The 12,399-nt window shown below is 37.8% G+C and overlaps 1 protein-coding gene across 1 annotated transcript in view; it reads left to right on the forward strand.

The window, feature by feature from the left end:
* The window catches only part of SEPTIN10 (septin 10), a 41,112-nt gene extending 29,030 nt beyond the window's left edge, over positions 1–12,082 (forward strand). Inside the window, 4 exon segments of the mRNA XM_075425589.1 lie at positions 5,793–5,922; positions 9,238–9,434; positions 9,680–9,782; positions 9,784–12,082. Of these exon segments, the coding sequence (XP_075281704.1) occupies positions 5,793–5,922; positions 9,238–9,434; positions 9,680–9,782; positions 9,784–9,822 (469 nt within the window). The 3' untranslated portion in view covers positions 9,823–12,082.
* Positions 12,083–12,399: the final 317 nt, after the last annotated feature.

The raw sequence follows: 12,399 nt of genomic DNA on the forward strand, positions 1-12,399 counted from the left end.
AAATTGACTTTGTAAAACCCCTAAACAGTTTACCTTTTACTAATGGTATAAAGTAGCGGGTTTGTATCAGAATGTCGTAGTATTTTACGCTTCAGAAGTTGGTTTAGAAATGGATTGCTTCATGGAGATACAGAAAAGCTAAGTTCCCTCTGGTGTGCAGTTTTTATGTATGGCCCACTAAATATCAGTTTATTGAGAGCTTGGTGACAAGAAAATACACTTAATTAGTTTTGGTAAATTACATCTATTGAAAATGTCATTGTTTTGGAAGGATGAGACTAGGTATTCCATAAGAATCTAGAAAAATTAACTTTTTCGCAGATTTACTGTGACAGAAAGAGAGAAGTTGGACTGGATCTAGGATACATGGTTGTCTCTCAGTTATGTGACATAGTGAATGACAGTGAGGTCTGAAAGAGAAGGCATTTGGTCTTTTGGGAGAAATGTTTTATGATACCATAAAAAGGGAAGAGAATTTAGAGGACCTGTATATAGTGTAATTAGCAGATTAATGTAGCCTTACCCATAAGATGTTTAATGAAGCTACTGAGGAAACGATAAAAAGTGTCATCCTCAGCAGAGTGGTAGGAAATGTCTATTCCCATAGAGGAAGTTCAGTGCTTCCCATTTTGCTGACATGTAATTGTCTTTCAGAATAGGGACTATCCTGTTCTAGGCAGAAATGTGTTATTAAATTGTCATCCTCTCTGTCCTTAAAGATGTTTACAATATATACACATGGATTCTAAGAGCTATAGTTTTAAAATATGGTTAATAAACTCCACAGCAGTATATGACTAATGGTTAAAATTTCATGCTACTTGTGTAAGTAATGATCAAAATGCACGCTGAGAAATCATATTTTGTGCCTGTGATGTAGCTGTCTACATACTAAATTTGGTAGTCTGAATTGGCTTATTTTATGTAAATTTAGGAAATTTCTTCTAGACTTGAGTAGTTGGCTGACTTTACTGCACCAGGGTTGGTAGCATTTGAACATTGACACTTGAGCAGCTAACATGCCCTGCCTTTTGGCATGTTGTGAAAAGGATGCCTGTGAAGTTTCTGCACCACTCTTGAATTTAAAAGTACAACAGTAGTTTATTCATCCAAGATTGTATGCCACTGCAAAACAAAACCAGTAATTCTTGGATTTTCAGCTACCTTGTGACATAGGTTGTGGGCAGACATCTGTAAAGGCTTTCACTTTTACATGTGAAAAAACATGTTGGCAAGCTTTATTTCCTTTATAGGAGACATGGAAAGAGATGGTTTCAGCATACAACAGAAAAATACATTTATTACATCTAATAATGCGTCTTTGTTACTGGGTGTGAGGAGGGAAAACAAAGATAGTAGTATTCTGAAGTGACTGTCTTCTGTACACTTTTAAAAATACCTATTCCCTAATCCTATATTTTTTGTGAATTTGTGTCGTAATAATTTTTAAATTTGTTTATTTGCAATTGAATTGTAAGAATTAACTTTTTCATTAACCAGATTTCCAGGGAGAATGAAGGTTACATGATCAGTCTGTTAGTCACTCCTTAATAAGTATGGACCAAGTCTCCATTTTCAAACTTCAGTTAAAGGTTGGCTGCTTCCAGGGGATTACATGGTTAGTGTTCCCACTGCAGGAAAAGCAGACGACCTCTGCTCCTGCCAGAAAGCAGAAGACCTCTGCTCCTACCAGTAGCTGGCCAGCTAATGTGCATTTGTTCTCAGTAAGTCATTACCTCTGAATGAAGTGTTGTCTTTTGAAACTCTTGGGAGCTTGGCAGTATTGCAGTAGAATGAGAAGGTCCTGGGTGATTTGGAACCGGGTAAGGCTACTGCATGTGAAAGATCGACACAAGTACTTACAAGTACTTAGTAAGGAATATTTAGGAAGTATGGAGGAACACTAATTGTGTAGTTAAAAAGGTGTAAGGATGTAGGCAGGACTTTGGATATTACAGTCACTGAGAGACTAGAACATAAAATCATTCATAGGATTTTGGGCTATTAATTCTGCTGCTTTCAGGACACCTGGCTTATACTGGCATTTTATCAAACCATTATTTATTTAAATTGGAGAACAATAGTTAGCATAACTTAAATTAATGGGTAATTGGGAATTTACTTAATCTCGTACATATGCCTTGCAACAACAATATACAAAACTTTTCTATGAAAAAAGAGTTCAGTCTTATAGTGGGCTATCATTCCAAAAGGTCATGAGGCTTACAGTTACGTATGTACCGTGTCAGATTAAAATATAACATGTGGTAAACCACTTTAAAAATCAAAAATGCACCATATGGTGCTTCAGGGAATAAATGGAATACCATCTAAGGCTAAACTTAGTCATACAGGTATAATTTAGTTTCCAAGCAATGAAAAGCAGCCACTCAGGAACGGGCTTGGAAAGCCTCTTATGGCCAAATTTGTGTAATTAAGTCAGTGGGTAGCAGAGTATTTGGGAGGATGGTTTACGCATTTTATGCAGTACCTGTTGAATGTAAAATCCAGGAAGTTCTTTTGTTATAATTTTTTAATACTTAAAATTGGGATTTGCATTTCTTTCTTGTTGAAGAGTAATGATAGAGCTTTTTTTGTGTGGATGGTCCAGTCCTGCCTATTTGATAGTCCAGTTATGTCCATTAAGAACATAAATTCCTAGTTTCAGGTGAATCTCAGCAAGAGATAATTTCTGAGATGTCCCAAATGGAGGAATTGGGGATAACTGAAAACAGAAATCTAGCCATGAAGAGTGCTTCCAGCCAAACAAACTTCTAAATGTATACTCACCTAATAAGCTCAGATGTTTGCAAGGGAGGAGAGGATTACTACTGTTTTGAAGTTGGACATTTGTAAGTCCATTTTCCAGTCTAAACCATGTTGTTGCTGAAGGGGATGTTCGTGTTTTGAAAGAAGAAGACTAATAGGCAAGGGTCTGTTGAAAGGAGCTGGAGATTGATATTCAGGCTGTATGCTTGTATATTTGGATTCTCTGATGTTAGTCATTCTCTTGTTTAGTTGTTTTTCTGTGCTCATAATTATAATTTATTCTTCATCATAATTGCAGTTAGACATAATTGTACCGTAAGTATCTTGGTTTCTCAATATGTGAGCAATCATATATTCCATGCTTTATTCCTTCCTGAAACTGGGAGTTGCAGTTCTTGAACAAAACCATGTTTATTTTCAATCCATTTTGAGGATGATGATGGAAAACCAGGAAGGATTCAGCGATGTGAAGAAGTTCGCAATGTAGAGGAAGGTTGATAATGACCCTAGTTGTCTTTTCTAAGAAAGGAAACCTGGTATCTGAAAGGCTGTTAGACTTCTGCCTTAAGAAGTCGCTTGGGAATGGAGTTCATCTGACCAACTGCAGATCTTTGCGTTTGAGCTAAATATTTTAACCTCCTTGTGGGAAGACTGAACCACATCCAAAATACCTGTCTTTCATGCCTCCACTGGGAAAATGGTAATTGTTTAGATCTACCACATCCTTAATGTTGCTTAATATTGATTTAGGTAGTTCACCGAGTCAAGGGACCATGCTAAAACTACCTGCCGATAGTTAACTTTTAAATTTTTTATTTTTTCTGATAGGCCTTAATTGATAGTTGAATGTTATGCAAAAAGTTACAAGGGTAGTTTTCAAAATTGAAAGCTTTTTTAAATTTAAATGAACAAACTGTAAAATATTGTGTAAATGTGTTGTTTGAAACGCACAAACATTGTGTTCACTGAGAGTTGAATTCACTTCACTTAGAGTCTTTGTTTATGAACATAACATGTTTGATTTGCATCTTTATATGTAGGCTTCTGTGTTTTAAGTCTTACACAGATAGAAAAACTGTATGCCACAGCTACGCTGCTGTAGAAAGGTAGATGATAGTGCTGTTACGAGGTATTTAATAGATTAGCAAGGTGTAGACTTTCTTCACAATCCCTTCCCTTCCTCCCAAACCTCAATAAGAATACATTATTTAAATAATTACCTTTAACATCTTAATTTTGCAAGTGGTTTTGTACAGAGTATAAATTCTAGAGGTCCAACCCAGAAGAATGAGAGAACCTGTGAATTTGATTTTCATAATATGCTATATGAGAAGCAGTGAAACCAGTCTTCAGGTAAACTGAAAAGTGTTTTACTGTGAGCAATGGATGCAATAATGTTGAAAGGATTAGCTTAAGATCTGGTGAACTATTTTCCCCTCCTTCTCAAACCTCCTAAAACCAAGGACTGTTTGGATCATTATGTAGCTGATATGCCAAACATAGAGGAGAGGAGTTTGTCTTTGTGATTTCCAGAACAATTCAGTCCAGGAGAGGAGTGTTAAAAAATACACTTTTATTTCTTCACTTCCTTATAAAAGTAATTTGATTACTTAGTAAGTCCAGTGTCTTCAAAGTTAATCTTTTACTAATTTCAAGACACAATTGCTTTTACCTGATAAACTAGCTTACATTCAGTCTAAAGACGTCCATGCAATGAAATGAAGGCGCAATTGCGGCACGTTAGCTTAGTCTAGGACTTGCTCTAGCGGCTTTATTGCACCCAAAGGCACCACGTTAGCTAGCAGAACTGACGCAGCGCTCAAAAGTGTGCGTAGTGAGATTGCTAGTGCTTAAAGAACATGTGCTGTAGCTTTATTGCTATTACATATGCTGTCTAAACTTAAAGACAGTGTGAATTAATGTTACTGTGTGAAAACCATGCCCTCCTTTCATGTGGTAAATACAGTTTCAGGATAGCCTAAGTTACTTCACAGCTGATTAAAAAAAAACCCAACAAACAAAAACCCAGAAGATTGTTGTTCTGAATTTCTTTTGTTGCAATGTATTGGTCAAATAAGATAGAGTAGAAGTGCTCTGACCTTGAGATCTTACAAACATAAAGACCACATGTACAATTTCAAGACGATTCTGCTCTCTCTTTATATTATATTTTGAATACAAATAAGAGACGTTAGGACTGGGAAACTGCCCAGACATCGTAAATTGAAATATGGAAGAGAGCTGTTTAAGGTTACTGTTGCTGTAAAGAATTAAGTTTTTGGATCTCTTTTTTTGTAAGTCTTCCCATTTATAAACTGTTCTAATAGAAACAGTAGAGGATGAGACTTAAAAACTGGTACAGAAGTGTGTATGTGTATTAAAAATAGAAAGCAAATTTAAATATTTGATATACATACATATTTTACATCAGAGTGGAGGGCATGAGATACCTGGCAAAGGGCGGTGGTAACTCATGATAGCTAGGAAGGGCTGACTAGTCAACACTCAGGAAGTGCTGGAAGGCATGAATGGTGTAGGAGAACAGCCCCAGAATAAAGAGCTAGAATGTTACCTGTGTTTTGGTCTGTTCATAAGCCCTATGTCCTACAAGATACTGGACAGATCCTGTTGTTTTTGTAGTAACCATTAGCACAGCTCTGATCCACCAGTTCTGCCTCCCTGGAATCTTGTGACTTAGAGAAGTTTGTGGTTAATGTTTTGTTGGAAGAACTAGTGTCATCAGGCAGATGTGCTTCTCAAAGGTAGTGTGCTCTTTGGTGTGTGCGATACATCTGTGTACAAGCTCTGTTCCTTTTTCCCTGAAAAGTAGAACTTTTCCTGCCAGCGCTGTGGTGGCAGCAGTGGTAGTATAGACCCTGAAAGTGTCAAACCTCTAGTAGTATATGAATAAATTGGCAGCATCTTTTAATTTGACGTTATATGCTTTGATATAGAACTTTATCAGTATATTCTCAGTGAATAAAGCAGCATGCTGCAGACTTGCTTACATTTTTGGACTTCAGTCTACAGGAAGCCTATGAGGCAAAGAGGCACGAGTTCTACCTTGATCTGCAAAGAAAAGAGGAGATGAGACAATGGTTTGTGCAGAGAATGAAGGAGAAAGAAGCAACGTGGAAAGAAGAGGAGCAACAGGTAGGCATGCCTGTCTGTCTTGAGTTTGTTTGCTGAGATTTGGAACAGTTAAGTTCTTAGCAAAATCATAACTAGTTTATATTCTAATATTTTGAGGGCGGTAATGCTTAAAATCCAAACCAGATTGATTGGATTAACAGATTGATTAGACACAAACAAACAAGAGAGCAAGTCTTATGAGGACCAACTGAGGGAGCCGGGGCTATTTAGTCTGGAGAAGAGGAGGCTGAGGGGAGACCTTACCGCTCTCTACAACTACCTGAAAGGAGGCTGTAGTGAGGTGGGTGTCCGTCTCTTCTCCCAAGTAGCAAGTGGTAGGACAAGAGGAAATGGCCTCAAGCTGCACCAGGGGAGGTTTAAATTGGATATTAGGAAATACTTCTTCACCATAAGTGCTGTCAGGCTTCGGAGCAGGCTGCCCAGGGAAGTGGTAGAGTCACCATCTCTGGAGGTGTTCAAAAAACATGTAGATGTGGCCCTTAGGGACCTGGTTTAGTGGTGGACTTGGCAGTGTTAGGTTAACAGTTGGGCTCAATGATCTTAAGGGTCTCTTCCGACCTAAATGATTCTGTGATTCTATAAACGGCAGTCTGTTTTTAGAAGGAGGGAGCTTATGGTCTAAAGGCTTTGGTGGGTAGCTGGGACAAGTTAATAGAGTAGCAGGTGATACGGTGAAGTAAGAGTGATGAATATAATGGTTGCATGTTTCTTCATCTCTTCTAGCAGCATGCTGAGAAACATCGGTATGCCATAGCAGCACAGTAGGTGCTTTTCAGGCGTAGGTTGCTCTGTAAAAACCAGAATTTCAGGAAGAAATCCCATGGTTTGTTTTTCAGCCCAGGAGAGCAGGGCATGTATGTCTGTATGACCTCCAGGTTCGATTATTAAATGTAAGCTCAACCCTCATGTTCAGAGGTTTGAAAGGGGTGTGTGTGTATATTTGTTGGTTTTGTTTTGTTTTTAAAATCTCATCTATTCCTGGCTGCCTTAAGAATGTTTGTAGATGTGGAACATTTCTTCAATGTGTTGTTGAAGATTTAGTCCTGTCACTCTGGACTGGCAAAACATGGTCTCTCGTCTGCTTTCTGCTAGACTCTTATAATGGTCCTGCGTATTTATACTCAAACACTGGCTTAATTGAAATTGGAAACCTGTGTATATTTATTAACATTCTTTTCAGTACCTCAGCCTCCCAGCAAAGATGTAGCAGTTTTTTCGAGGTGTTCAGATGCATGTTTTAAATAAGAAGGCTTAATACTTTGTTTTCTAAATCTTTTAAGTCCCCCATGCTACTTGCAGAGAAAAAAATCAGGTTCAGTCCTTCTCAGTATGAGGCTATCCAACTGGAAGAATACTTGGCCATGTTCAAATTAGGTTCAGCTAGGTCTTACACAGTATCTGTGGTACCCTTTGATGTTTTCCTTCTATGATTTATACCAGGCGGTTTGTGAGCTCTGCATATTGCAATTGAATTATGGATATTAGTTTTCCCTGTTCCTGGTGTGGGAAAGTGATCATGCAGTCACTCCTAAAAAACATTTGTCACATACTGTTGCTGCTTGTTCTCTGAGAAGTGTGTATGTGTATCTGGAAACTAAAGAAAAACGGAAATTTCTGTTGTACAGAAATTGTCACATCCTTCATTAGAGGAAACTTGTAGGTGCAATATGCAGCATTACCACTCCTGAGACAGAGAATTCCTTAGGACCTTACTGTTTCTACACTGAATGTTTTTATTGGTATACCTGTTTTTGCAATGCATCTGGTTAACTGTTGCAATTATTGATTGTTGAAATATGATTTCTTTATTTTAGTGATACATTATTGAATATAATAAATGAATAGCATATGTACACTCATATATACACACATTTATAAAATCTGACAGCTCTACTGTGTAAAACAGGCATACTGTTATATTTATAATCTTAGTTATTTCTTATCTTAGAACCATAGGTTGGAAAAGACCTCTAAGATCATCAAGTCCAACCATCCACCCAACACCATCATGCCTACTAAACCATATCCTGAAGTGCCACATCTACAGGTTTTTTGAACACCGCCACGGATGAGGACTCCACCAACTCCCTGGGCAGCCTGTTCCAATGCCTGACCACTCTTTCAACAAAGAAATGTTTCCTAGTATCTAATCTAAACCTCCGCTGATGCAACTTGAGGCCATTGCCTCTCGTCCTATCGCTTCTTACTTGGGAGAAGAGACCAACACCCCCCTCACTACACCCTCCTTTCAGGTAGCTGTAGAGAGCGGTAAAGTCCCCCCTCAGCCTCCTCTCCTCCAGCCTAAATAACCCTGGTTACCTCAACCACTCCTCATAAGACTTCTTCTCTACACCCCTCACCAGCCTCGTTGCCCTTCTCCGGATACGCTCCAGCCCCTCAATGTCCTTCTTGTAGTGAGGGGCCCAAAACTGAACACTGTACTCGAGGTGTGGCCTCACCAGTGCCGACTACAGGGGCAGGATCACCTCCCTTCTTAGTTCCTTCTTTGCGAAAGATGGAAATAAATCTCTGATGTATTATATATAGCTGCACTCAGACTGAATTACAGTAGTACAGATGGGTACAGAAGCAGGATTCTAGGAGAGTTTATGTGTGAGGAAATGGGAGGTGAGGAAGGGTGGAGTGACCTACTGTTTGGTTATCATGCACAACTTCACAGTAGGTTTAAAGTGGCCAAAATGCGTCTGGAGAGTAAAATCCATTAATATGTCAAAAGAACAACCAAAGAACAATTACTGCAGAAAAGCAGTTAATTTCTGCCAGCCCACAAGTAACTACCCCAACCAGACTTATCGTGTGTGTACATATTAATATCTAAATGTAATGAATATACATATTAAAATTACATCTATCTTTGGAAATACATACCTGTGTAACTAAAGTGTGTATGATTCCTTGCCCACTTGGTTTTAGGGAAGCAGATTCTACTTGACAGATCCTGATTTAATCCTTTTGTTGGTAATTGTTTCCTCTCTAAAAGTCTCCTTATTTTTGATATAATAAAGATACAGTAAAATCTAGTAGGAAATCTAATATTCACTTAGTGTCTTCTATGGTTTCTACCTGTACTTTGTGTGCAGTGGCCTGGCTTCCATGAGAACAGTCTGGTATGAATGATTATTTTTCTGGATTGCTGTTTTTTCAGTTGTACCAGTGTTGGGAAAGAACTGCAAGGTCTTGTGGCTTTTAACACGAGGTAGGTTTTACTGTTGAATTGTGGAGGGGTTTTGTATTGTGATATCACCACCTTCTGTTACTAGTTGGAAATACATTTTTTGTGCTTTCTTGAAACAGATGCAGGCTAAATTCAAACGTTGTATGCTAATGCATCGAGAAATGAAACTGAAATTAGAGAAAAAGAAAAAAGTTCTAGAAGATGAAATAGCTATGTTTATTGAGAAGAAAGCTAATGCTGAATTACTCCAGTCACAAGCATCTGTCTCTACCCCTGTTGTTAGTTTGAAGAGAGACAAGGACCGCAAAAAATAAGTGCTGATGCTAGTCATCAGAGGCAGCAATAAAAAAAAATTCTTGACATACCACTTTTACAATGCAAATGTCAGCAGTCTTCTAGAAAAGATACAAACATGGTCCTATTCTGTTATGTGATAAGAAGACAGAAGTGTGTAAAATACCCTCATGCTTGGATTTACTTTTAGAGGCTTGGATTTACTTTTAGAGTAATTGCTGTATGTTCTATGAGCGTTTCTTCTTTTTTTTTTCTTTTTCCATGAAGGAACCAAGGTTTTCGACTTGAACTGCTGTGCTTTGATGTCAGAGATGAAGAAATTGTGAACGTTCATGAACAGAACGAGAGGGAGAGGGAGAAGTTAGAAAGGGAAAGAAATTCACCCAGGGAATTCCAGAAATAGTATTTGAATGCAGCGCTCAGCTTTTGAATGTAGGATATGTTAGTTTCGTGAAGCAGTTTGACTGCTGCTGTCCCATAATACTAGATGTGTCTTTCTAGTACAGATTTTTGAGAGGAGAGATTGATAAAATTGGCTGTAAAATTACACCAAGTGCAGAATATGACCCGATCAACATTTTACTTTCTTCCCTGCCACCCACTTCTTTCCTTCTCCACTCCCAAAAGAAAAGCTCAAATAAAGGGTGAAATTTCGGAAATGTATTCAAAAGTAGTCTCCAGAATAACATGCCCAACTGCTTCATATAGAAACATTGAATTAAATGTTCATATAGAAACACTAAATTAAAGTGAAATTAAAGTTTTTTTTCTTGTCCGAAAAACTGAGAAGTCAATTAATTTATTAATTTCCTTTACTGATGTGTTACAACTTTACTGCAGGTAACATTTTGTTGATTAATATCTTAATGCTTTTGAAAACAGATTTTTTTGGTACAGAAATTATTCGTAACTGCTAGATTATGCAAAACTCTAGAAGCTAGATGGGTGCACATAGTTCCACAAAAGTCATCAAGACAGTTTTGATGTTTTTGGGGTCTATGCTAGCAGTCTGCTTGTGTTTTTGCCACAATTTCTTGCGTTTCAAGTAATGTTACTGAGTTCCTTTTCTGGAATTATATATAAAAGTGGAATTCTTGGTAACCAAAGTCATTATCTGAACTATTATGAGTAACTCTCAATTTAAAAAAAAATTTTAGCTATGTTTTCTCTGTTTTAGTTTTAATTCTTCAGAGTATGTTACAGTTTATGTGCTTGCTTTTGTTTTTCAGTTCCATTTTTACATAATACTGATGATACAAGAAACAATATTGATAATTTCTCTTGAGGAAGCAGTGATTCACACTGTGCTTTTGCAGGTGTAGGAGTTGCAGTTTCTTACGAAAGGATTTGGAAGATAACTCTTGTTGCTATTTGCTGCAAGTGAAGATTTTTTTAAGCACAATCTGTACCCATACGGTGCGGCGATTACTGTCAGTGCCATCACGGACTTTGTATTACGAGTCTGCCTTGATACGCCCTTGCCTTACGTACGTGCTTTTGTTTTAAATGCATTGTACCAAAGAAAATGTCCCTGCCATAAACAGTTCCATTCATAATATGAATGCCGTAGTACAAGAGTATATTCAGTGAATATATCCACTATGGCCTTTCTGAAGAGTTACTTTCATATGGTATGGTATATTTGTCTACCAAATACTAAATACAGCTGTCGACATAATTCAACCATTTACCTGTTTTGCTGACAGCTTTTTGTTTATAGACTTTTATGTACCAGCACTGTCCTAAATTTCAGATACGATCTTTCTAGTCAAAATTTATTGAGATATTTTTGCAGTGCTGTATTGTTGCATGATAGTTAATCTGACATTAGTATCTTAATGTGGAAAGTACCTATAACTTTTTGATGCTCGTGACTGTGGTGTTCAGTTACAGCAGAGGCTGAACTTTTACAGAAACTATTAACTACAAGAGCTTCAGGTTAAAACAAGTTTAAAATGTTTTTTATACTTTAGTAGCCATGATAACTAATGGAAAACTTATAAGAGGTGCAGTTTTCTGAAGTTGTTTTGTGACTTTGTAAAAATTAAATACTAACTTCATAGAAGTAAAATGCATTGGTTTTGCTTAAGTGCTTCTGTTGTTCTGCTTCCTCTCACTCCCATGTTATTAAAAACAAGGAGTGAGATTTCACATTAATCTGAAAAATATAAATGTTTTACATCTATTTTAAATGACTTAAGTCATTTATTGATTGGAAAAAATAGGCGATTTGTGCATACTGTGCCAGAAAGGCAACATGACTTGTTATGTACTTGTCATATACCACTGTACTTATCATAGAATCGTAGAATATCTCAAGTTGGAAGGGACCCATAAGGATCATCGAGCCCAGTTCCCTGCTCCTCACCAGACTACCTGAAACTAAACCGTATGGCTTGAACTCTGACAGGCTTGGTGCCATGACCGCTGCCTCGGGGAACCAGTTCTGGGGACCTTCGATTTTACTCACGCAGTGATGCATATTGTATAAGATTGTTTTCCTTCAATTCTGTAGCAAGGGGAAGGAATAGATGCTAAGATATATAAACCCTGAGGAAAAGGTCAAACTGCTAAATCAGTCAGCTCCACAGGCACAGCAGGCTGTAACACAGGAGGGAAGGGTGCAGAGGAGGTGCCCATTTAGCCGGCACACTCGGCCAGCATATAACTGATGATTCTTTCAAGAGAAGAAAATGGGCCAGGGCCAGGTCCTGTGATTGCTGTCTGATTGCTCCTTCCCAAGCAAAATGTAGCTTGATGAAAGTGTATTTTTTTGTTTGGCTTTGTACCATTAACTGCGCCGTTTGCATCCATTTGATTAGAAACAAGGAATACACCCTCCTTAAAGGAGGTAACAGCCAAATGAAAAAAACCCACAATTTTTTGATAGATTTGGAAGCGTTATCAAGTGATCTTGGGCAGAATGTAATTATGATTGAGTGATATGTACTGTCAGCACTCGGTTATCCCAGCCGCTGCTGTTGGTG

The sequence above is a fragment of the Opisthocomus hoazin genome, chromosome 1 (assembly GCF_030867145.1).
Source record: "Opisthocomus hoazin isolate bOpiHoa1 chromosome 1, bOpiHoa1.hap1, whole genome shotgun sequence".
In the NCBI taxonomy this organism is placed as follows: Eukaryota; Metazoa; Chordata; class Aves; order Opisthocomiformes; family Opisthocomidae; genus Opisthocomus; species Opisthocomus hoazin.